The sequence below is a fragment of the Coenobita brevimanus genome, chromosome 24, assembly GCF_032717465.1.
Source record: "Coenobita brevimanus isolate Jiangsu-jjx chromosome 24, ASM3271746v2, whole genome shotgun sequence".
Taxonomy (NCBI): domain Eukaryota; kingdom Metazoa; phylum Arthropoda; class Malacostraca; order Decapoda; family Coenobitidae; genus Coenobita; species Coenobita brevimanus.
Genome location: NC_136977.1, coordinates 12,145,954 through 12,169,766, shown reverse-complemented (window position 1 = coordinate 12,169,766; position 23,813 = coordinate 12,145,954). Strand labels below are relative to the sequence as shown.

General features: G+C 43.2%; 1 protein-coding gene across 2 annotated transcripts in view; it reads left to right on the top strand.

Annotated features, from left to right (window-relative positions):
* Window positions 1-16,376, top strand: part of LOC145393489 (uncharacterized) — a 434,047-nt gene extending 417,671 nt beyond the window's left edge. The window contains exon 14 of one of the 2 annotated variants that reach the window (XM_080267608.1): window positions 12,466-16,376. In XM_080267608.1, coding sequence (XP_080123734.1) covers window positions 12,466-12,661 — 196 coding nt within the window. In that variant the 3' untranslated portion in view covers window positions 12,662-16,376. Of the gene's footprint in view, window positions 1-2,583; window positions 2,694-12,465 lie in introns of those variants that run through there. The other variant, XM_080267609.1, reaches the window with a different exon arrangement.
* Window positions 16,377-23,813: the final 7,437 nt, after the last annotated feature.

Here is a 23,813-nt window from a genome sequence, read left to right as displayed (position 1 = left end):
CTAAAATTCAGTTTTTCAAAAGCCTCATGATCCCAACTATTTTGGATGTAGGGATTTCACAGTACCAATAATTTTACCATACCACTGTCTATGGCAATTCCTTTTATTACTTTCAGATTTATTGTTGTCTAACTAATATTGTATCATCTTGAAATCATAAAGATCAAGATTTTTGCTGAATGACTTTTGCTGTTATGAATGACTCATCTAACACAACACTGTTATAGAGTTATTGTTTGACAGTTCACTAGTATTGAAATATTGATAGTGAATACAGTATTTTTACAATCAGGATGTAGTCACATAACATGTTATAGAATTAAACAAATCCTGTAGTTATGATTTTGGTCATGAAGACAATTGTCCTTCTGCAAAGTCTGCAATTCATATTTCTGACAGTTTCTAATTATTATTATTTATTAATAGTAGGTCACTCTCCATTATTTATTTATTTATTTTTGTTACTAAGAAAAATATTGCAGGTCTGATGTACACTATCATTTTGCTTTATGTTTTTCAGCAAAATGAGAAAAACAAAAGCTTAGAAACTTGCCATTCCATATTAAAGTGTAAGGACTGACTTATGAGTAAGTCAAATGTTCATCTAAATGTGGGCATGACTGTGGCTGTGGAATGGCAACAAGGCAGCTGCTCAGTGTGTAGCTCATAACAGTCTGCTTAGTTGGCTAGGAGGCTGAAGCTGGTGTAGTTAAACCATTCTCTGGCCCTCACTGTGCCCATTTATTCTCTTGTATTGTGACAGCTACCATGAGTGTGGGAGGTTAATTAATATACTGTGAGACACCCAAGAAGAGCCATCAGTACTTTATTGCATCAGTTACATTTCAGTGCACTGGTGCACTGTAATATTTAGTTGATAGGAATCTTCAGCTAAAAATAACAGTGTCAGCTGGTTCAGTGTATTGTACTGTATCTTTGACCTGACAGTACCTACACTGCAGTGTTGTTAAGTAATTTTTAGGTCACATACTAAATTAGTAATTCATATTATATGTTATTCCAACTTTCTCTCATAATAGAAAGTTTTCTCTTGAACATGGCTGCTAAGCAAAAATCCATTTATTCATTTCTAGTATGGTACACATTTGATAATCCAGTTTATGTTATAGTAACATAATGCCAAATGTGTTATTATTGAAGTCACTGATGGAATCATATTTCCTCTGTAGATTATTACCAGTAGCTAATCACTTTTGCTGGAGGTTTCCCTCCAGCAGTATACAGTTGTAGTGTGGTAGCCAGAAGATACTATTTCTGTTACGTATCACCATGACTGTGCTTTTAGCAGCATAATGCAAAGTAAATTTCCCAGTTATTCATTATTTTCATTATACTGTAGTGTGGAAGGTATCTCACATGGTTGGTCTTTAAGAGATGTCAGTCATTTTGATTCAGGTGCAGTAAACTTTGTCTTCAAGATAATCTACAAACATGACTTTCTTTTGCAAAGCATAAAATTTTCCACCAAGTTTTTCTGTTCTTTAAATAGACTATTGGTAACTTTGAGCAGAATGTGCAAGCACATTCAGTGGAGTCAGCAGCAGATAGAAATATGATGTATAGTAAAGTAACAGTAACAGCCAGTCCTTTATTACTCTTTGTTTGTTGGAGGAATTTGAGGCTAGGCTGCTGTTGTTTAGAATATATGAGTAGATGATTTGCCTGCACCTCTCTATAGTGAACTGAAGAATGTTTGGTCCAAAATATTTATGGAGTAGCTTCACTCATGAGCTTGATTGTGGAGTGAAGCAGATGTCTGTCCGTTTCTGGCAGACAACATTTTCCCCATCTCCTCATGCTCAAGATATGCAGAGGATTTGTTTTTAGGAGTGTTTGTGTGAGGAAAATTAAGTTTGTCAAAGCAGACACCTTCAGCTGCTCATTCTCACCAAGTCTTGGGTAGTAATTGAACTGTGAATTGAATAGTGATTGTACTGTATTGTCTTATTTGCGTAATGTTTTAAAGCAAAGCACAGTCTGTGTACTGGTATTCTTATTTTGATAAATTAACCAGTTTCAAGAAATAACCATTTTGTAAACATATGGTATTTCACACAATAACGAACTCCAGGTTATAATACGAGTATTTCCCTGTTATCAACACTTTTATATCTCCCCTCCCATCCCTCACCCTAAGATTTGTTTTACCTTCTGTCCCCAAGTCTATTTGTACAGCCAAGGACAAAAGTGTGCCTGATATATGTACAGTAGTCATCTCATCTACTTCACGCTGTCCTGTGCTAACTAATAAACTGAAAGAGGCTTGAGATGTATCTTTGGCTTTAGATGAAGCTATTTCATATTATGTTTCAGGGAGGAAAGTGGTGGTCACGTATGTGATTGTGAAGTAGATGTTTTGGCGTAGTATGTGAACTTTTGTCTGAATTTGTACAACTTGATTTCATTAACACCTCGAAAGAAGAAACAGTCTACTTGTGAAAAATTTTGGCTGCAGTGTTTTTTCTTCATTTAGGTTCTTCATGGGTGGAAGTTTAGATGGAGGTGGAGATATTAGTGGAGAAACTTAAAAAAAAAAAAAAAAGTGCACTGTGCAACTTACAGGATTGTGGAGGAGAGTCTGTGAGGCGGGTGTGTTGCTCGCTGCAGGTGGGAAGTGTCTGCATCCCTTGGCCACAGTCTCTCCCTCTCACCCCAGGCACAAATATCCTGCATGTTAACTTAAGAGAATGATGCACGCCATCAGTACTTATTTGTGACCATAGGGTTTTTTTTTTTTTTTTTTTTTTTTTTTTTTTTTTTTTTAAATAATGCATTTGAATTTCTAACCAGAATATTAATCTCTTGAATCTGGGTGATGTCCTATTCAGTTCATTTGTAATGCTACTGGGCGATTGTATTCTTCTTGGGTAAGGCTTTGCAAACAGGGTATACGGGTATCATGGCTACTTTGTATCTTACCCTTTCTGTTTGACAAGTCTGTCCTGAGCAGAAAAAAATTGTCAGGAAATGGCAAGAATGAAATGCAAAAGGCATCCCAGGTCTTCGTGGGCTGATATAACTCGGTTTGAGCACACCCTTCAACATGAATTTGGTTTTCTTTTATGTCTGGTCCTATTTTCTGATTGGTTCAGATTTAGTATTGACCACACACACAGTAGGTTCTGAGTCAGGATGCTCCTAATATCTTCAATTTAATTATTTTATTTTTCCTCTCTCCTGGCAGCATTATTCAACTTTGTAGAGACTTCAAATTGGATGAGTTAGATAGAGCCTTCATTAACCCTTTCATTATTTGAGGGCTTTCTTAAGCTGAACAGAATCATCAGGCAGTGACAAGAATAAAATAAAAAGCACACCATGATGTTGAAGATGCTAATATAGGCCCTGATACATCAAGGATGTCCTCACCTTGATCCACCTTGTATAACACATCAGTACGGTATCTGCATATTATTTTCATTGCTGAAACATTGCCATTACCAGGTTGTGTGCAGCAGTCATCACTTTAGTCATCTGTGTTGATGTTATAATAACCCTTTATTATCAAGAAAAATATGATTCAGGTATTACATTATCATACATCAGCACTGTGCACTGATGAGTGCTGTGCATCCTGGGTGGAGCAGCTACAGCATCCACCCAGGACTTAAACCCCCTATTTCCCTTCACCTTGCCATGGGGAAGGACCCTGATCTGACCCCAATGAAGCAGTGTCTACCACAAGGTGCCAAAGAGGTGGGGGGCACTCACCATCCACTCACTCGATGTAGTGCTGCTTTGGGTGTCTGCCCTTTTCTCTCCTCCTTCCTTCCTCCTCTGTCTTTCTTTCCTTCATTCTTTCGTCTTCCTGCTGCTTACAGGCGACTTTACACTCCTCTTTTTGTATTTCTTTCCTCTTCCTTCTGCCAGCAGGTGACTCTACACTAGGTGGGAAGCCAAATGGTTTCCTGTACACCAGGTAACCATTTACTAAGCTGGGTGGTAACCATATAGCCAAATTATGGCACCTAGTGGTTTAGTGAGTAATTAAGGCACTCCGATCGGATTGAGCTGGTGCAGGTTTATCCAAGGGGTGGTTGGGGCTTATTGCTCACTTAATGCCACTCAGGGATGAGTGAGGCTGGTCACTCTCATCTTAAATGTCAGGACCAACTTGCCTAGCTCCAGGCTCCTACACCCCTCTTGAGGCAACATAGGAATGGATGATGGATGGATGTATATATTGTACTGTACTTGTAGGATGGCCCCACAGAAGCATTTGCATACTGTGGTCATTAAATGAGGCCCTGCACGCCACAAGCAGCAAAGCGCCATACCATCTGAAACCTGTTTTTTTTTTCCACCAGCTGCTCCTTCAAACACTACCCTATGACTGAATGGAGTCGCTTTGCTCACTTCAGACTTTCACCCTTACTGCACTAATTAGAATTGAGTGAAGCGACTTTCTGCAGTCATATGGTAATGTTGGATGGAGCAGGTAGTGGAAAAAAACAGGTTTCAGCTGGTGTGGCGCTTTGCCCCTTGTGCCGTGCAGGGCCTCATTTGGTCTGCTTGGCCAGACAGATTGGGGTTATGCAACAACAACAACACTATTAGCACCAAGTGGAAAGATTGGGTAGGAGAATTCTCTACACATGACCTTGGTTGGCAATTGCTCACAGATTTTTAACTGAATCAGCCCTTGTGACTACTGGGGCAAAGACATGCACCACATGATTTTGCAAGTTCTTGGTGTGAGCCACTCAAACCAAGTTAACTCAAAATTAAAACTAAATCATAGGTAAGATGGCACAACAAATGATGCAGACCAATGTTCATTCAGACCACATAGTAGACTTGAACCATTGATAAATTATGGTAGTACCCTAAAAATGGAACCAGCAAGTTTACGTCAGATATCTAAATGCACCAAAACTTCAAATGTTAAGTTGCATTAAATGTCAGTTCTCTGTTCTGATTACCTGAAGAAGCAGTGGTCACTTCAAGAAAAGCAATTTTGCCTTTTATTTTAAGCACTTCTACATTTCCTGCTTCATACCTACAATGTAGAGAAACAATACAGTGCTAATACTGAACATATTGTTGCTGAGAAGAATATTGTCAGTGTCCCAAGATTGGAAATTTTGTTCATCCATCCACCCATCATCCATTCCTATGTTGCCTCATGAGGAGCATAGGAGACCGGAGCTAGGCAAGTTGGTCCTGACAATTAAGATGAGAGTGACCTGTCTCCTCCCTGAGTGGCAGTACGTGAGCAGTAAAGCCCAACCACCCCTTCGATATAGACCTACAGAGGCTCATTCCGATTGGAGTGTCTTAATTACCCACTAAAATACCAGGCATCATAATTTGGTTACAGTATATGGTTACCACCCAGCATAGTAAATGGTTTCCTGGTGTACAGGAAACCATTTGGCTTGTCACTCAGGTTATAGTACCCATAGGCAGATGGAAGAGAGACAGAAGAGGGAGTGTAAAGTCACCCACAGGCAGAAGGAAGAGGAAAGAAAGAAAGAAAGAAGAGGAAGGAAGGAAGAGAGGAAAGGGCAGACACCCAAGGCAGCACTACATCAATTGAGTGGAATTTTGTAAAATTAGATACAGGTTTTCATCCTGACTTAAAAGTTTTCTTTATTTGTAAATGGTACTCAGACCCAGACATGTTATCATTCTACTGAGTTGTAGTAGCCCACTATTATTTTTTGTTAGTTAACCTTTTAGCTCTAGCCATAATCATCTGTGGTGGATTTAGAGTTCATAAGAAGTTGGAACCACTGATACTGTAATTTGTGTTTGGTCAAGCATCCAAATTCAGTTCACACCAGTGAGGAATCACTCCTATCTATGTTTGTTGCTAATGCCATTCCCACTTCACACAGGTTAGATTGTGCTAGCATATTACAGCAGACTGATTTGTTATTGTGCTGGAAGTCATTCTTACAATAGAAATAATCACCATATCATCACAGTGTGCTTTCTAAAATGCTGGTTAAAATTCTATCTATCTATGTATTGCCAGATGCCTTAATCCCGTAAGGGGTGGCCACAAACAAGTCGCCTCCATGTCGCCCTGTCCCCCGTCATTTCACTGGCCTGCTCCCAGCTCACGCCCCCCTCTCATATACCTCTCCACTCCATCCCTCCATCTCATCCTTGGCCTCCCCCCCTCCACCTCACTCACATACACTCTCCTCATTAGTCTCTCAATCTCCATCCTCTCCACATGGCCAAACCACCTCAGTGTGTTTCTCCTAACGCTTCCTATCACCTTCACATCCACACCACAACGATCCTTCACTTCCTCATTTGTCAGTCTGTCTCTCCATATGACTCCACATACTCCTTTCAAATAACTCATTTCCACAGCTCTCACTCTTGACTTCTGTCCCTCCAACAAGGTCCAAGCTTCCTTTCCATACATTAGAGTTGGTATCACAATAGTATCATGTAGTAACTTTTTCACTTCCATGCTCATGCTCACTTCCCTGCTTCTATCACTGCTTTCAAGGAACCAGCAACCTTTCTTCCTTGTTGCATCCTTTCAAGCACTTCACCCTCTAAACTTCCATCCTTACCCATCACACTACCCAAGTACTTAAACGCACTCATATTTTCTATTTCCTCCTCATCCAACCTCACTGTACATTCACTGACTTCACCTCTCTCGAAGACCATGACTTTACTCTTCCCTACATTCACCTTTAGATTCTGTTTCTTACATACTCTTCCAAACTCATCCACCAAGCCTTGCAGCTCCCCTTCGTCTTCACTTAACAACACAGTATCATCTGCAAACAACAGTACAGGGAGGTTCCAAACACTGCCCTCTCTCATTAGGGCTGCTTCAACATCCACTGCCCTACCTTGTATCTCTTTTATAACCCCATCCATAAACAGATTGAACAATAATGGAGACATGACACATCCCTGTTTCAATCTAACCTTCAAATAGAATAATTCACTCAGTTCACTATCCATACACACTTCAGCCTTAGCACCCTTATACATGCTCTTCACGGCATTCATCAACTACCCATCTACACCATATATTCTTAACACTTTCCACAATCCTTGTCTATCCACCCTGTCATATGCTTTCTCCAAATCCATGAAGGCCGCATACAACTTCTTTCCCTTCTCTAAAAACTTTTCCACTAAAGATCTAAGAAGTAATAGCTGATCTACACAACCTCTTCCCTTCCTAAAGCCTCCCTGTTTTTCTCCAACTAAATCCTGTGTTATATCCCTAACTCTGTCGATAAGTATCCTACCATATACTTTTCCTATTACAGTACACTAAAAGACAAATGCCCCTGTGATTACCTCATACTTCTTTTTCGCCACTTCCTTTGTACAGGGGAATAATTATACCCGACTTCCAATCCTTCGGGACTGTACCTTCCTCCCAGGCCAATCTGCACATCTTCCACATCCATTCTACTACTATCTCTCCCCCATGCTTCAGCATTTCACCACACACTCCATCAATTCATGGGGCTTTCCCCATTTTAACTTTCTTCATCGCTTCCACAACTTTCATCCTACTGATTTCTTCCTCTCTTTCTGTCTCCCAGCCATTCCCCAGCCACTTATACTCACATTACTTTCATTCGCTATGTTCAACAATTCGTTAAATTGTTCTTTCCATCTACTCATTTTTTCTCCCTTCTCCACTAGTAATCTACCATTTTTATCTTTCACTCCCCAGCTAACTTCTTTGACACCCTGCCTAACTCTCTTTACCTCTTTCCAGAATATTTTCTTACATTCCCTCCACTTTACACACAAATTCCTTCCAAATTCCTCATCCACTCTCTTCCTACTCTATCTTAATAATCTTTTCGTTTCTCACTTCCTCTCTACATACTACTCTCTCTTCCATCTCTCAACTTCTTCGACGCCCATTTCTCATCCACTCATTATATGCTTTCTTCTTTTGTGCCACAGCCTGTCTCGCCTCTTCATTCCACCATGCTGTTCCCTGCACCCCTTCATCTTCTCTTCACCCTACACACTGCACAGATTTCTTCAGTGAATATCTTGCACACACGTTCCACATCCCCCATCTGCTCCAATCCATATTTCTCCAGTCACTCCTCCACTTCCCTCTTATATGCTGCTCTTTTTTCATCTTCATGTAACCTTTCCACCTTCCTTGTATGAGCTACTTCCTCCTGTCTTTCTCTTCTTCTATTTTTCCATCTCGTTTGGACACTGATTCTGACCACCACTTGGTGGTGGTCAGAAAGTCCACTACCCCAACCTCTATATGCTCTTGCATCCATTATACACCATCTCATCCTGTCATCCACACATACATAATTAATCATTGCCCTCCGTTCATTCAGTTCACCATCCACCCTTCTTATCACTTGCCATGTAATACCTGTGGATCATTTTGTGCCTGAAGAGGGTATTGGCTATCACCAACCCCCTCCCAGCACAAATATCCACTAAAGCACTGCCATTCTCATTCATCTCTGCAGGCACACCCCACTCACCAACTACTCCATCCACCTTCACATTCTCTACTTTTCCATTCATATCTCCAATCAAAAACACTGTCATTCCTTTCAGACTTTTCCATGCACACTTCCACATTTGTCCAGAACTCTTCTCTCACTCTGCTTGCACGATCTTTCACTGGCACATACACGCACACAATCGCCCACATTTGTAGTCCAGCCTTCAGTCTTACCCATTCAATTACAGTGGTTAAAATTACTGTGACTTAATTATGATCTTGGTGTAGCTGATATTCTATAATTAGGTGTACCATTATCCCTGTTGTATTAACATAATGCCAGACCTTGTGTGTTTTAGGATGTGCATCTATTACACTGATTTCTAAACTACTTCCTAAGTTAATGATTATCTTTAGTAGTTTTGAAAGCTTGTAAAGTAGTGGTTAGTGTGAGCTTTGTTATTACAGTTCAGTCCTCTTTTTATTCTAAAATGTGTTAGTTGCACTTACTCACCCATTGTTTTTCATATTCTGGTTATATCACAAAACAGGTTGTGATTTCAGTACTTTGCAGTAGTGTTGTTTGTGCCGTGTTGTTTGTTGAATGTTGTATGTATTAGAATTTTACAATTTGTTACATTAATTGTTTTCAGTTGAATTTATCTTTTTGCAGTGAAGTACTTCTGATGAATATTTTTTTTTTTTTTTCCAGTACAGTTTAATAGTGATCCTAGATTTCAGTTATCTGACCAGAATTTTTTATTACATAAATGCGCTGCAAAGTTCTCGTGGGAATACTGTTGGTCTGCTTCCAGGGAATCTAGAAAATTTAGATCAAGGCACTAAGAATTGCATTGGATTTGGCATTGACCAGTTGAGGTGGAAGGATTCAGTAAATTCAAAGTAAATTTTTAATTTATTTATCTATCTATTGCCAGACGCCTCAATCCCATTCAGGGTGGCCACAAACAAATCGCCTCCACGTCGCCCTGTCCCCCACCATTTCACTGCCCTGCTCCCAACTCACACCCCCCTCTCTCATATACCTCTCCACCCCATCCCTTCATCTCATCCTCGGCCTCCCCCTCCCTCTTCCCCCCTCCACCTCACTCACATACACTCTCTTCGTCAGTCTTTCACCTTCCATCCTTTCCACATGGCCAAACCACCTCAGTGTATTCCTCCTAATGCTTCCTATCACATCCACATCCACACCACAACACTCCTTTATATCCTCATTTGTCAGCCTGTCTCTCCATGCGACTCCACATGCTCCTCTTAAATAACTCCTTTTCACTGCTCTCACTCGACTTGTGTCCTACCAGCAACGTCCACGCTTCACTTCCATACGTTATAATAGGTGTCACAATACTGTCATGTAGTAACTTTTTCATTTCCATGCTCACTTCCCTGCTTCTTATCACTGCTTTCAAGGAACCAGCAACCTTTCTTCCCTGCTGTACCCATTCAAGCACTTCACCCTCCAAACCTCCATCCTTACTCATCACACTACCCAAGTACTTAAACGTACTCACATTTTCCAATTCCTCACCATCCAACCTCGCTATACATTCACTGACTTCACCTCTCTCAGAGACCATCACTTTACTCTTCCCTACATTCACCTTTAGATTCCGTTTCTTACACACACTCCCAAACTCATCCACCAAGCCTTGCAGCTCTCCTTCGTCTTCATTCAACAACACAATATCATCTGCAAACAACAGTACAGGGAGTTTCCAAACACTACCCTCTCTCACGAGGACCACTCCAACATCCACTACCCTACCTTGTACCTCTTTTATTACCCCATCTATGTGCAGATTGAATAACCATGGAGACATGACACATCCTTGTTTCAACCCAACTTTCAAAGAGAAAAATTCACTCAGTTCACCATCCACACGCACTGCAGCCTTAGCACCATCATACATACACTTCACAGCATTCAACAACTTCCCATCTACTCCATATATTGTTAATACTTTCCACAATCCTTATCTATCCACCCTGTCATATGCTTTCACCAAATCCATGAAAGCCGCATACAACTTCTTTCTCTACTCTAGAAACTTTTCCACTAAAGATCTAAGAATGAATATCTGATCTACACAACCTCTTCCCTTCCTAAAGCCTCCCTGTTCTTCTCCAACTAAATCCTGTTCTTTCTCTAACTCTGTCAATAAGTATCCTGCCATACACCTTTCCCATTATACTAAGAAGACAGATGCTCCTATGATTACCACACACTTCTTTTTCCCCTTTTCCTTTGTACAAGGGAATAATTATACCTGACTTCCAATCCTCCAGGACTCTACCTTCCTCCCTGGCCAATCTGCACATTTTCCACATCCATTCTACTACTGTCTCTCCCCCATACTTCAGCATTTCACCACACACTCCATCAATTCCTGGGGCCTTCCCCAGTTTTACCTTCTTCATTGTTTCCACAACTTCTATCCTACTGATCTCTTCCTGTCTTCTCACCTCCCTCTTTCTCCTAGCCATTCCCTGGCCACTTATACTCGCATTACTTCCATCCTCTATGTTCAACAATTCCTTAAAGTGTTCTCTCCATCTGCTCACTTTTTCTCCCTTCTTCACTAGTAATCTACCATTTTTATCTTTCACTTCCCTGCTAACTTCATTTCCACCCTGTCTTACTCTTTTCACCTCTTTCCAGAACATTTTCTTACAGTCCCTCCACTTTACACTCAAGTTCCTTCCAAATTCCTCATCCGCTCTCTTCTTACTCTCTCTTACTAACCTTTTCACCTCTCTCTTTCTTTCTACATATAACTCTTTCTTCCGCCTCTCAACTTCTTCCACGCCCCTATTTCTCATCCATTCATTGTATGCTTTCTTCTTTTGTACCACAGCCTGTCTCACCTCTTCATTCCACCACGCTGTTCCTTGCACACCCCTCCGTCTTCTCTTCATCCCACACACCACATCACATGCTGCACATATTTTTTCTGTAAATATCCTGCACACACCTTCCATGTCCCCCATCTGCTCCAATTCATATTTGCCCAATCATTCCTCCACTTCTCTCTTAGAATCTGCCTTTTTCTCATCCTCTTGTAACCTTTCCACTCTCCTTACAAATACTCCTTCTGCCCTTCATCTATTTCTCCATCCTAATTGGACCTTGACTCTGTGCCTACAGGACTTGACTGGGCATGCTGTTTCCAGTGAATTTATTCAGGCATTATGCTATGGTCCTGGCTCAAAATTAGCCGTTGGAACTGTTGGCAGACAATCCACTGAGATCCCCAGTCTGGATGATGTAATTCAGTGAAAGATTGAAGGCAGATGATAAGAAATGGCTCAAAAAAACATCCTTTACCTCCTCCACGAAGTACTGTGCTACACAGATGCAGTATATACAAACACATAGCCACCACAGCCATCCAAAACTTTCAACAAAACGGCATCATCTTTGGACCCCTCAGTTGACATTCAACCAATAGAAGGCCACCAGACAACAAGGTGGCAGTCACCCCTGTGTTTTTCAGTATTACAGTACAAATACAAAATATAACTCAAATAGTTCACTCTTTTCTCACTATAATGTTGCCCCACACACTGCAGCACAGTTACTGATTTATTGCACCTCACTTTCCCAAAACACAGACCTTCATCATAACCTCACTGTAAGATCTCTGGGGGTGCCCAGCTGAAGTGGCAATATTCCTGCAGTCTAACAGATTCACATCCAGAGGAGCCTTAAGCCATAACTTCAACAGCATGAACAGAAATTGACCAACTGTATTCCTATGTTTGCCTCACAGGGTTTCCAAGAAAACATGGATTTTTGGAAACAGAAACTTATTATTTATCATGGATTATCAAGAAACAAAAACTTGTTACTTATCATGGATTATCAGAGATGAGTACAGTAGAGGCCGAGTATTGTTTGTGATAGTCATGTAACACTAGAACACTGCAACATTATTATATACTGTATATGATGTATATCCAAGCTTCCTTTAATAATACTTCACTTCTTTATCCAGGTTCTATGGTGATGAGGATGAACTGTCAATGGGTTGTGAGGATGCACTGGATGGGCGAGGTGGAGGGGGTGGTAGTGGAGGTGGCTTGAGCAAACACTCGCCACTCTCTGCCACAGTCACCAACCTGGCTGCTGACCCCATGGATGTGGACGACGAGTACCCAGATTATGCTGATTCTGATGACTACCAATACTGACCTTGCCCAGTCTGTTCTAACCCAACCGACACTCCCTAGCTCTACCCTGCTCCCAGCCCAAGCCCTGCTTGAGTCCTGCCTGCCAGATCCCCTGCCTGAGCTGTCCTAGCATTGGCCATGATTCCAGGCCCTTTATATGTTCTTTCTATAGCTTTTACACATTTGCAACATAAAACTCATGATGCTGAATTTAAATTACTTAAGCTGAAAAAGAATTACATACATGACCCTGTAGCATAATGTAATTAAAGTACAGATAAACTACTAAATAAAGCAATAAAATTGCAGGATGAGTGGCCAAGAGAGTTTTATATACTGTACTTTTAAAAACTGCCATGTGTATGGTGTTGTAGAGAACAGGTACTGGCAGGGGAACAGGCATCTGAGTTTTTTAAAGATTAATGATATTCCAGATTTTGTAGTGTGATAATTATGGTTGTTTGTGTCATTTGTTGTAAATGATATAAATTTAAAATCCATATATTATTTATCATATTTACAATCTAATTGCAGTTCATGCTCAAGAGGTCTATGCTAGCCTGGTTTTAAACTTTTTTTTTTTTTTTTTTTTTTTAATAAATTATAGCCAGCAATTATGTTTTCAGTAGTAAAGATGAATAATGTATGCTTTTATGTATATTATTGCATATTGCCTACTTTAGAAAATTATTGTAATTTTAATATCTTCAGTCCTGGCAGCAGCATGTTGAGATAATATGTTCCTGTAACTGATTGACATAAAAAATACTGTTGTTCTATAATTTTCATTATGCCATAACTGATTCGGGTGAAAGCTCACATAATACTGTGAAACAGCTCGTCCCTGAAAGTTACTACAAAATATATGATACTTGTACAGACTGTACAGATCCTCTACAGAACACTCTCAACAAATTCATTCCCTCTGATCCTGGAAGCATATGCAAGCCATGTAACTTGTGGGTGTACAGATCCAAGAGAGAATGTTACCGAGTGGCATGGCAAATATATACTTAAGTTTTAGTGTTCGTGCGTGACTGAAACCCTTAACCAAAGACGTACCCCATCGGTGAACTGCACCAGAAAGAACTTGGTGCATGGTTACACCATGTATTTATTGTCAGTTTTTCAGTACTTTACCCTCAAGACTCCAAGTGTTTAAGTGTTTGTTGACAATGAATTGCAAAGCATATTGTACAGTACTGAGCATGATGTATGCAGATGTTGATGCCAAATAACCTTATGCATAAGAATATGACTGGTGAAGTGCTTGGCAGCCTGTGACACTATCTAAAGGCTCTGTGATGTGCTACCTTGGTGCTTAGGATATTTGTATTCTTTGTACACCCATACCAAGCTTTCAGTGCTCCTGTGATGCTTGAAACAAAGTGATGGAATGTGAAAATAGAACTATATAGCTCGAGAGAGATCAGGAATATTCAGTGCTTTAATTAAACTGCCTTACAGGAGTGACTCAGAAGTGCTATGTCAAGAAGAGTTGATGTCTTGGCATGTTTAAATTACCTCACAGATGTTTGTCTTCCTTACCTGTAGAAATCAAGTCCCTCCATGAAGTGCCTACGTTTAATCCCCTGCAATTGTTGTTACCTTTGGTAAGCAAAGATTTGTGGTTTTGTAACAAGAAAAAAAGTGTTGAAGCCTTGAAGTTTGCACGCATGTTTAAACTTCCTAAGTGTGCAACCAAAACAATAATTAAACGTGTACATTTTTGTTCAAGTCTTGGATGAATTGTAATAATAGGATGTCTCAGGATTTAGTCAGTGTTTTAGGATATGTATAAGGTCATTCAAAGGAGAAAAATGTTCATTGAACATCTGGTCCATTAACAAAGGTTATAGAAATAGAGGATGCCTGAAAATATGCAGTATGCTGATTATTATGCATGTTGTATAGTTGCTTTTTTTTTTAATGAAAAGCAAAGTAAAAAAAAATTTAGTCTAACCATATGAAGGAGTTGGGATGAACTCACTCTTCCTTCACTTAAGTAAATTATGATCCATCTCTCATTCAAGGTATGGCAGATAAAAAGTCTTATCTGAATACAGGTACCCGGTACGGTACTTCATTATAGCGGTGTAGGCTGGTCAGCAGCCTATCAATATACTGGACTACAGTAACCTAGCTGCAGGTTCTAATAGCTTAAAGGGAGTTATGGGGATTGACTATTGCCATGTTGTATTTGATTTTAATGATATATATAAAAATGCTGAAGAGTTTAATTGCAGGTGGAAAAGGGCTCTTTCTTGCTACAAAATTTATTTCTAGTAGCTGCCTAGTAAATTTCATAACTGATGCAAATTGAGGATGTATTTTAGAACATTTTTAAGTGAAAGTGACCTCATACATTATCTGAAATACTGTATAGAGAAAGTCCAAGGACACTCCATATGTTTATGTCTATAATAAACAGATTAGGGCATGACAACCAGCTCACGGTTTAAATTAGTCAAGCTGACTATAGTTTGAAATTTATACAGTAGTATGAAAATTAAAAAATTAAATAGGCAGTTGTGGTAATAATAAATAAATGTAACCTGTTGATATTGAGTTTACAGCTCTGGTAGTTGAATTTTAATTATGCAGTACTGTATATTGATGTTTAGTGTCCCCCTCCTTGTGTTACAAGTGCCAATCTTTCTGCCTGGTGCAGAAGGAAAGTGACATATTAAACACTTATTGAGAAAAGGTTATTTAATATATGTATTCATGTATATAAAACATACATATACATATATACATATGAATATTTTGATACTGAAGAAGCATGCAATAATATAACTTCAGAAATCTTCAGACCCAGTGATTTTTAACTCAGCCTCTATATGTACCATTCTCATCTGTTATACAAGCTCTGGTAAAAGAACCCTGCTAAAATTACAGGTACATCCAAATATTCCTATTTTCCTTTTTACCACTTCATGCAATTGCCTGCCTCAATAGAACTTTGCTTTTTATGATTTATCCAGTATGCTAGATCCCTATAGCTTTATCTTACATGTACATAAAATGAATAGTGAAGTACATATTGTTACAAATTTTACAATTGTGTGATCATTTTAATTTTAGATTGACTTGCACTGTAAATGGATAATATACAGTAATTATGACCTGGGTGTATTTGTTATGGAAGCTACTGTTTTCTGAGAATTTGTTAGTGCCATGAAATGGGATGAAATTTTCATGTATCAGACACTGTCCTGTACTTTGAGATGAAAAGTATGTTCCTGAAAAAGCTTTCTCCTTGATATGACAGATGTAAAAAGCTAAGTTGTGTACCATTACCATACTGTACTTTTATTCCCTTTAAATAGCAATACCAAATCATGAGTTCAATTAATGTTCCTTTATAGGCAGATGATATTAACAGAGGATAAATTGTAATGATAATGAACCCTTCTATACAGGTTATAAAAGTTATAGCAACCAAGTAATGATAAATAAAAAGTACTATGTGACTGATACCATTACTGGGTGCATAAAGAAACTTTTAAATCCCACTTCAAGCTAGTCCAGGGCAGACTACTCTATTGTACACTCTCCTGTCCTCTCCCTCCCTTACCACCATGTGTCAGGTTACAGTCAAGCCACAGCAGTCCTCCCCTGACCCCAAGTGTTAGCACACAGTATGATGTGAAATGTAAAAGTGTTATATCATCCAATCTGGATATTATTGTAATTGTATTTGTAATAAGTTGTATAAAGGAGTTAACATTCATTTTGCAAATATTTGTATTCATTGAATCCTTTATGAGTTATTTAAGAGGAGCCTGTGGAGTCACATGGAGAGACAGGCTGACGAATGAGGATAATTTATAAAGGAGCGTTGTGGTGTGGATGTGGATGTGATAGGAAGCGTTATGAGGAACACACTGAGGTGGTTTGGCCATGTGGAGAGGATGGAGGGTGAAAGACTGACGAAGAGAGTGTATGTGAGGTGGAGGGGGGAAGAGGGAGGGGGAGGCTGAGGATGAGATGGAGGGATGGGGTGGAGAGGTATATGAGAGGGGGGGGGTGTGAGTTGGGAGCAGGGGAGTGAAATGGCGGGGGACAGGGCGACTTGGAGGCGATTTGTTTGTGGCCACCCCAAACGGGATTGAGGCATCTGGCAATAGATAGAATCCTTTACAGTAGATTATGAAGTGTTTACTTCGTATCCAGCTCATAGATTAAGTGTTTACTTCGTATCCAGCTCAGGCAGGCACAATAACTAGTACCAATGAACTTGACAGCTAAGCTAAACCCTCATGGTCTCCACATTAGGACTAATTTTTTTTTTTTTTTTTTTTTTTTGTCCTGTACAGTATTTTATTTCCAATACTTTATGAATAAATGTAAGTGGTAGATGGGGGTTCTCACCATCTGTCACTCAATGTAGTGCTATGTTTTGATGATTGTACACTGTGTGACAAGCCAAATGGTTTCTTGTAGCCGAGGAAACCATTTATGGTGCTGGGTTAAGGTACTCCAGTCAGAACTGGCCCATAAGGATTTCAGTCCAAGGAATAGTTGGAGTTTATTAATAACATATATAGTGCCACTGAGGAACTATCAACTACTCCGGTGCCCTCAGGGTCCCTGTGTTCCTGATGTGGCAATAAAGGACTAGACAATGAATGAATAAATACAGGGTCGTCCCGATGATACAAGCAGTTAGGTTCCTCCAACTCTGCTCATAAACTGAACACTCATGTAACGAAGTACTGTACATACCGTAACATACAGAAAAAGTAAGGTTTGGTTCCTGCCTGAGGACCACCCAAGTTACTTGTATTGTGCAATTAAAGCCAGCTGTTAACAAGAATTAAGGTTACACCAAAAACATACGTAAATGTATACATGCTACTTATACAGGGAATATCTACTGCAATGGAAGCTAAATTAGAGAAAATTACGCGTAAACGTACAATACACTTAGTCCAGCCGTCATCTTCTAACTTCACCACCACCTGGGCTGGCTCGTTTTCTTTCTCTGAGCCATGAGAGACAACAGTCGTGGTGCAAGGGTGACTAAAGCTGGGCCTCCTCCTCCACTTCATTTGCCAAAGAGGCAAGATCCTTGAAGACTGGAGACATGGGGAGCACTCATAGCACTCTGTGAGCTTTGGAGGCACTTGACAGGCATGATGTAATGATTTCTTTACAAGTTCAGTACAAACACAAGACTAAACACCTAGAGGCAGCAGCAGAATAGTGCATACACGCAGAAAGACAACAAGGAGAGAGCGTGGGGTGGGAGAAAAGACTGCGGAGAGTAGGTGGAGGGGTGCACGGGATCCCAGGATGGCCCACAAACTCACCTCTGTGCACCTACATCACGGCCATGTGCCTCACAGCTAGTGGCGCACATTTTGAATTTCCTTATACCATCCCGTACTGATTCTTGTAAATTAGATCTCGTATAGCAAGAAACATCCTATTAATGCTAAGCTCGTAGCATCAAATTCTCGTATTACGAATACTCGTATGAAGCGACCCACCTGTATACAGCAAAGCTGTTGTGCAATGTAGGCTGCCATTCTTGTAAATACACCGAGAATCAATGTCAGGAGGGGACTTGGATTAGCTTTGAAGTCCAATGACCAAACTTAGAGCCAGCTCATTTCTTGCACAGGTATTCATTATGTGGCAACAGATGATACTACTACATGTCACCTGTCACACTACTGTAATGGTGACAAATGCTTTATATACATAGTTACTGCAATTAGTGAGTACAGCTGAAGAGTTTATTATTCTCTAGTATGTCATCACCAAGGGGAAGAGACAGTACACTGTATAATTACAGTGATGTGCCTACTTGCTACTAAGAAGGCTTCACATTAAAGACTATAGACCTATCTGCTTCTGTCCAGTCAACCATAATCACTGTTTTCCTTTTATGCCTGTAACAAATGTACCCTAAACATCTTGCCAACACATAAATGCTGTAATGTAATGATGACACCTTCCCGTACACACACACACGTAGGCTATGTACAAACGTATGTTGATGAAAGCTCCATTAGATCCTGCCAAAATAGTCAAAATTACCTTCAGTAGTAGCAGGACTTTGTTGTCTCTGTAGTGCTGTTTTCATGTTTTGAGGGGTTTTAGTGCCTATATATATATATATATATATATATATATATATATATGATAGATGTTCTTTAAAAATTCCATACGGTCAACAAACGTTCACAAGATGATGACCAACCCAAACAACAGCGGTGGTGAATTTAAAGGTTTTGAAGGGTAAAATAGTGAAATGGATATGATAAAGATATTGTTTATGTGCAAAAGCATGTCAGAAGAGGCGGCAGAAGCTCAGAAAAGAGAAATTGGGAAAGGCAACAGCAGTGATTGACCAAGGAGTTTTAAATAATTTATTCAAGCTATGAAACTCCCTTCCTTCTTTCCTTCCTTCCACTTCTGTCTTTCTTTACATCATTCTTTCCTCTTCCTTCTGTCTACGGGTGACTACACTGAGTGACAAGCCAAATGGTTTCCTGTACACCAGGAAACCATTTACAATGCTGGGTGGTAACCATATAACCAAATTATGGCACCTGGTGGTCTAGTGGGTAATTAAGACACTCCAGTCAGATTGACCTTGTGCAGGTTTATATCTGTAATGCTAGGTGTTTTTGGCTCGGCTTTCTGTTCCTCAAACACCTAACGTGTAGCGGGGTTCTCTTTCGAGACTGGGGCTTAGGACAAATAAGAGAGAGGCAGGACACAAAAACTCCAGGCAATAACCTTACACGTGCATTACTCAGTCTGACAAGGGAAAACAGCAGATGTTACAAACACAATATTCTGGTCGATTATAAACACTTATATCTAGATAATGTAATTAATATCTCACAGGATACTATCAGAGCATACAGTGAAATAACACTCGAGGCGGAGTATTCTGGATTAGTACAGTCCAAGGTCTCTAAGCGCGTGGAGAGGTTAGAGATGATGCTCACTTGGGGAGGGTGTAAGGCACTGGGGTCTAATTATAATTATGGTAGTATGAGGCGGAGTTTACTGGTAGCGTGTTCACTTTAATATTTTCTAGGTGCAAGGGACTTTTGGTTAATTATTATTACAATCTCCACGGCTTGGGTATTTCTCTTACTGTTGTATGATGGTTACACTGTGTCGGTCTTTCTCAGTAGCACTTAGGTTCATGATTAACAATTCCTTGTTCCGCCTTGTCACTTTTAGACCTTTATTATTCCAATTCTGCTTAAAAACACTGGGTCTATTACTATTAACTCACTGTTCCGCCTCGTCACTGTTTCACCACAATATTGGTACAGTCACTGTCCTATGGGTTACTGGGCGGCGGGTGCGGCGAAGAGACAACCCGGCTTTACTTCTGCTGGGGCTGGGGCACCGCCAGGGGAGGCCGTACCGAGGGAGCACGGGATTACGCGCAGGGGCGTCTTCTCTCGTCCGGGGCTGCAGGTGGCGAAGGGGCCCGTACTCTCCGGTCTGGGGACAGGAGTGTGGCCTTCAGGACTGGGGCCGAACAATTGCCTGAATCGCTCGTCCAGGCTTCTGACAGAGGTGGAGTTCCTCTGCCGTCGAGGCGTAGGGAGTTTCCGCCCGGGCGTTCTAGGGAGGGCCTGGGGTTCCCGAGGGCTGCGGCCCCCAGAGCTGGCCGGCGCCAACAGGGAGGGGCTGCAGCACTGGCCTGCGTCGGGGTCCGTCAGGTGGGTCTCCTCCAGAGCCAGTTGTAGAGAGCAGAGGCCGGGGGAAGCTATAGAGCCTCTCCAGTACTCCTCTACGCCCTCTGCGTCGGGGGTCGGGGAACTCATGTCACGCTGGGGCGGCGGAGTGGCTCTCCGCTGCTTCCGGCCGTGGGGCCCAGCTACTGGCCGTGGCTTCCCAGGGGCGCAACTACAAGGTGCCAAGGCCCGGCTACTGGTCGTGGCCTGAGAGGATGAATAACTGCCAGCAAACTCAGGGGCACCTTCAGAGCGGCTACCGGCTGTCTGACGTAGGCGGGAGCAGCTACAGGCCGACTCCTTCAGGAAGGGTGTAGAGCGGCTACTAGCCAGCTCAGGGGCAACACCTTCAGAGCAGCTATAGGCCAACTCTTGCAGGAGGGGTGTGGAGCGGCTACAGGCCAACTCAGGGGAAACACCTTGGGAGTGGCTACTGGCCGCCTGGCGAAGGCGGGAGAGGCTACAGGCCGACTCCTTCAGGAGGGTTGGAAAGCGGCTACAGCCCGACTCAAGGGGAACACCTTCAGAGCGGGTACCGGCCATCTGACGAAGGCGGGAGCGGCTACAGGCTGACTCCTTCAGGAGGGGTGGAGAGTGGCTACAGGCTGACTCAAGGGGAACACCTTCGGAGCGGCTACCAGCTGTCTGACGAAGGCAGGAGCAGCTACAGGCCAACTCCTGCAGGAGGGGTGCGGAGCGGCTACAGTCTGACTCAGGGGAAACACCTTCGGAGCGGCTACCGGCCGTCTGACGAAGGCGGGAGAGGCTACAGCCTGACTCCTTCAGGAGGAGGTTTGGAGCGGCTACCAGCCGTCTCTGGAAGGACACCTTCTTACGAAGGCGGGAGTGGCTACCAGCCGTATCCTGGTTACCCTCAGGACGGCTACAGGCCGCTTCCTTAGCAAGGGGCGAGCGGCTACTGGCCATCTCAAGAAAGACAACACCTTCAGAGAGGCTACCGGCCGTCTCCTGACGAAGGCGGGAGTGGCTACAGGCCGACTCCTTTGGGGTGCTGGCAGGAGCTGGACAGACAGCTCCACCCCTAAGCTGGTTGGTGGAGGCTCGCCCGAAAGGTAGTGCAGAATTCCTGCTATGGTGACAGCGGGTGGGCTCCGGGTCACAGGAGCGTGCGGCCTGGGCTGACTTAGGCTGTTGTTGCACCGAGTCTCAGTGCGCTGCTGCTGCTCCTCCATGGGGTCCTTGTGGGGATGTCTAGGAGTTCACGGGGGCACTATGCTGAATTCCTGGTGGACGTGGCTGGACATTCCAAGGGGTACTATGCTGTATTTCACTACTGTCCGCTGGGAAAAAGTCACGTCCCCATGACTGGAGGTGGTAGCCATGAGTATCGTGGGTGGCGTAAATGGGCTGGAGATTTCTGAGGAGGGTGTGCCAGGTAGTGGTGGCAGTGTTTTCATCCTGCTCTGCGTCGCAGGTGAGGAAGAGGGTGGATGTGGTGGTGGAGAAGGTGGGGGAGGTGGTGTGGTCCTCGGACTAGGCGGTTTCGACCGAACGAAGGTGCCCATACAGCCCGTCGGATCCTCATGGTCGTGGTTGTTGCCCATGGTGTGGTGTAGAGTTGAATGCTGGACACAGAGGGTAGGAGTCGGGTTTTGTGCCGGTGTAATGCGGCATAGCGTCTCTGGGGAGTATAGGTGGCTGGGATTTGGGCCTGATGTAGCATGACAGTGTGAAGTTGTGGGGAAGCGGGTGGGGTGGGAGTGGGTGTATCGGGCAGGTGGGCGTGAGAGGTGGCCGGAGAGGGTGGTTGTTGTTATAAGGGTTGGCATGGGTGGTGAAGTGGGCATGTGGGGTGGGTGTGAGTGTGAGGTGTAGTGGGTTGGAGGAGCTGGCGGTGGGCGAGGGTGGCGGTGGTGTGTTGGCATGGGCGGGACACATGGTGCTGGGCGTGGGGGACGGGGTGGCAGGAAGAGGTGATGTGGGGGAGCAGTGGGGTGTTGGTGGTGCAGGTGAGTTGTCAGGTGAGGTGCGAGGTGGTGTGACGGCCAGGGAGACGGAGGTGGCAGGGAAGGGGGAGGGGGGGAGATGTAGCATTCGTAGGTTGGAGGGGGGGGCGGCGCTGGGGTGGAGTGAGGGACGGGGCATGGGGCTGGGGCGGTAGGGGCAGGGGCGCGGAAGGGACGTATATGTCAGTTTCGGAGGGTGCGAGGGGCACCGTGGTAGTCAACAGTAACTTGATAGGGGTTGGGGATGCAGGTGATAGTGTGGGGCCCTGTGAAGCGGGGTGCGAGTTTGTGAGGGGTGGGGAGTTGGGCGATCATGACAGTGTCGCCTGGTTTGTAGGGGCTGGATGCTGTGTCAGGGCTGAGGTCCAAGTTGTTTTGGAGGTGTGTCAAACGGTGCTTGAGGTGGTGTAGTGGGCCCGTCGCGGGAGCGGAAGTGGGCGGTTGCAGGTGCTGCCGAAGAGGCAGTAGGAAGGGTGCCTCACCGAATATTCACTCACATAATGACACTCCGTCTTCTCTGGGGCAGGAGTTGATGCCTCATTGCACAGTCTTTACATGGGTGGGCCAGTCATAGTCCTTAGTGGCTTCTGTTCGTGTGCGGAGCTGATTCATGAGGATACGATGGCTGCGCTCGCACACTGCATTTCCCTGTGGCCAGTAGGGGCAGGAGTGGGAGATATTATACCTGAAAATTTTGGCAAGTTCCTCCCAGACTTTACCGGTGAATTCGGGTGCATTATCCGAGTGGATGGCTTGCGGAATGCCAAAGTAGGGGAAGACATGTGAAAGGAGGGTGTCGGCTACTGCGACAGCGTGATGTTCCTTTGCTGGGCAGTCTATGACGAACTTGGAATACTTGTCTATGAACGTAATTACGTACTTGTAGCCCGATTTTGGAGGCAGAGACCCTACCACGTCGATTGCTACCAACTGCCAGGGTTTGTGGGCGGTGATGTGGCCCGACGGTCCTGCGGCGCGCGCTATGTCTTTTCCAAGTGCACAGGTGCGGCAGCTTTGGATAATTTCTTTGGCGAGGGTGGAAGGGTTGGGCGCCCATTAGGTGTCGTTGAACACTTGCACAACTTTTTGGTACCCAGATGAATGCCGTTGTGGGTGTGAAGGTGGCGTAGGACATTGAGAGTGGTGTCAGGGGCCAGGAGAATATGACCGGAGGGGGTTAGGAGGTGATCGCCTTGCCGGTACAGTTTTTTTAACAGGCGGGGTGGAATCCAAGGGGGTCACTCCTTGCGGTGCCACTGCTGGAGAAGGTTTGTTTCCGGCTGGGCTGCGTGGATGGGGAGCCGGGAGAGGGCATCCGCGTTGGTATGGAGCTTGCCGGGTCGGTAGGAGATTTCGTAATTGAATTCTTCCAGGGTTTCGCGCCATCTGATGAGTTAGGCATTGTGGGTGTCGGACTGTCTTAACCACTGAAGGGATTGGTGGTCCGTAATGATGGTGACTTGGGTCCCGGAGAGGTATGCCCGGAAG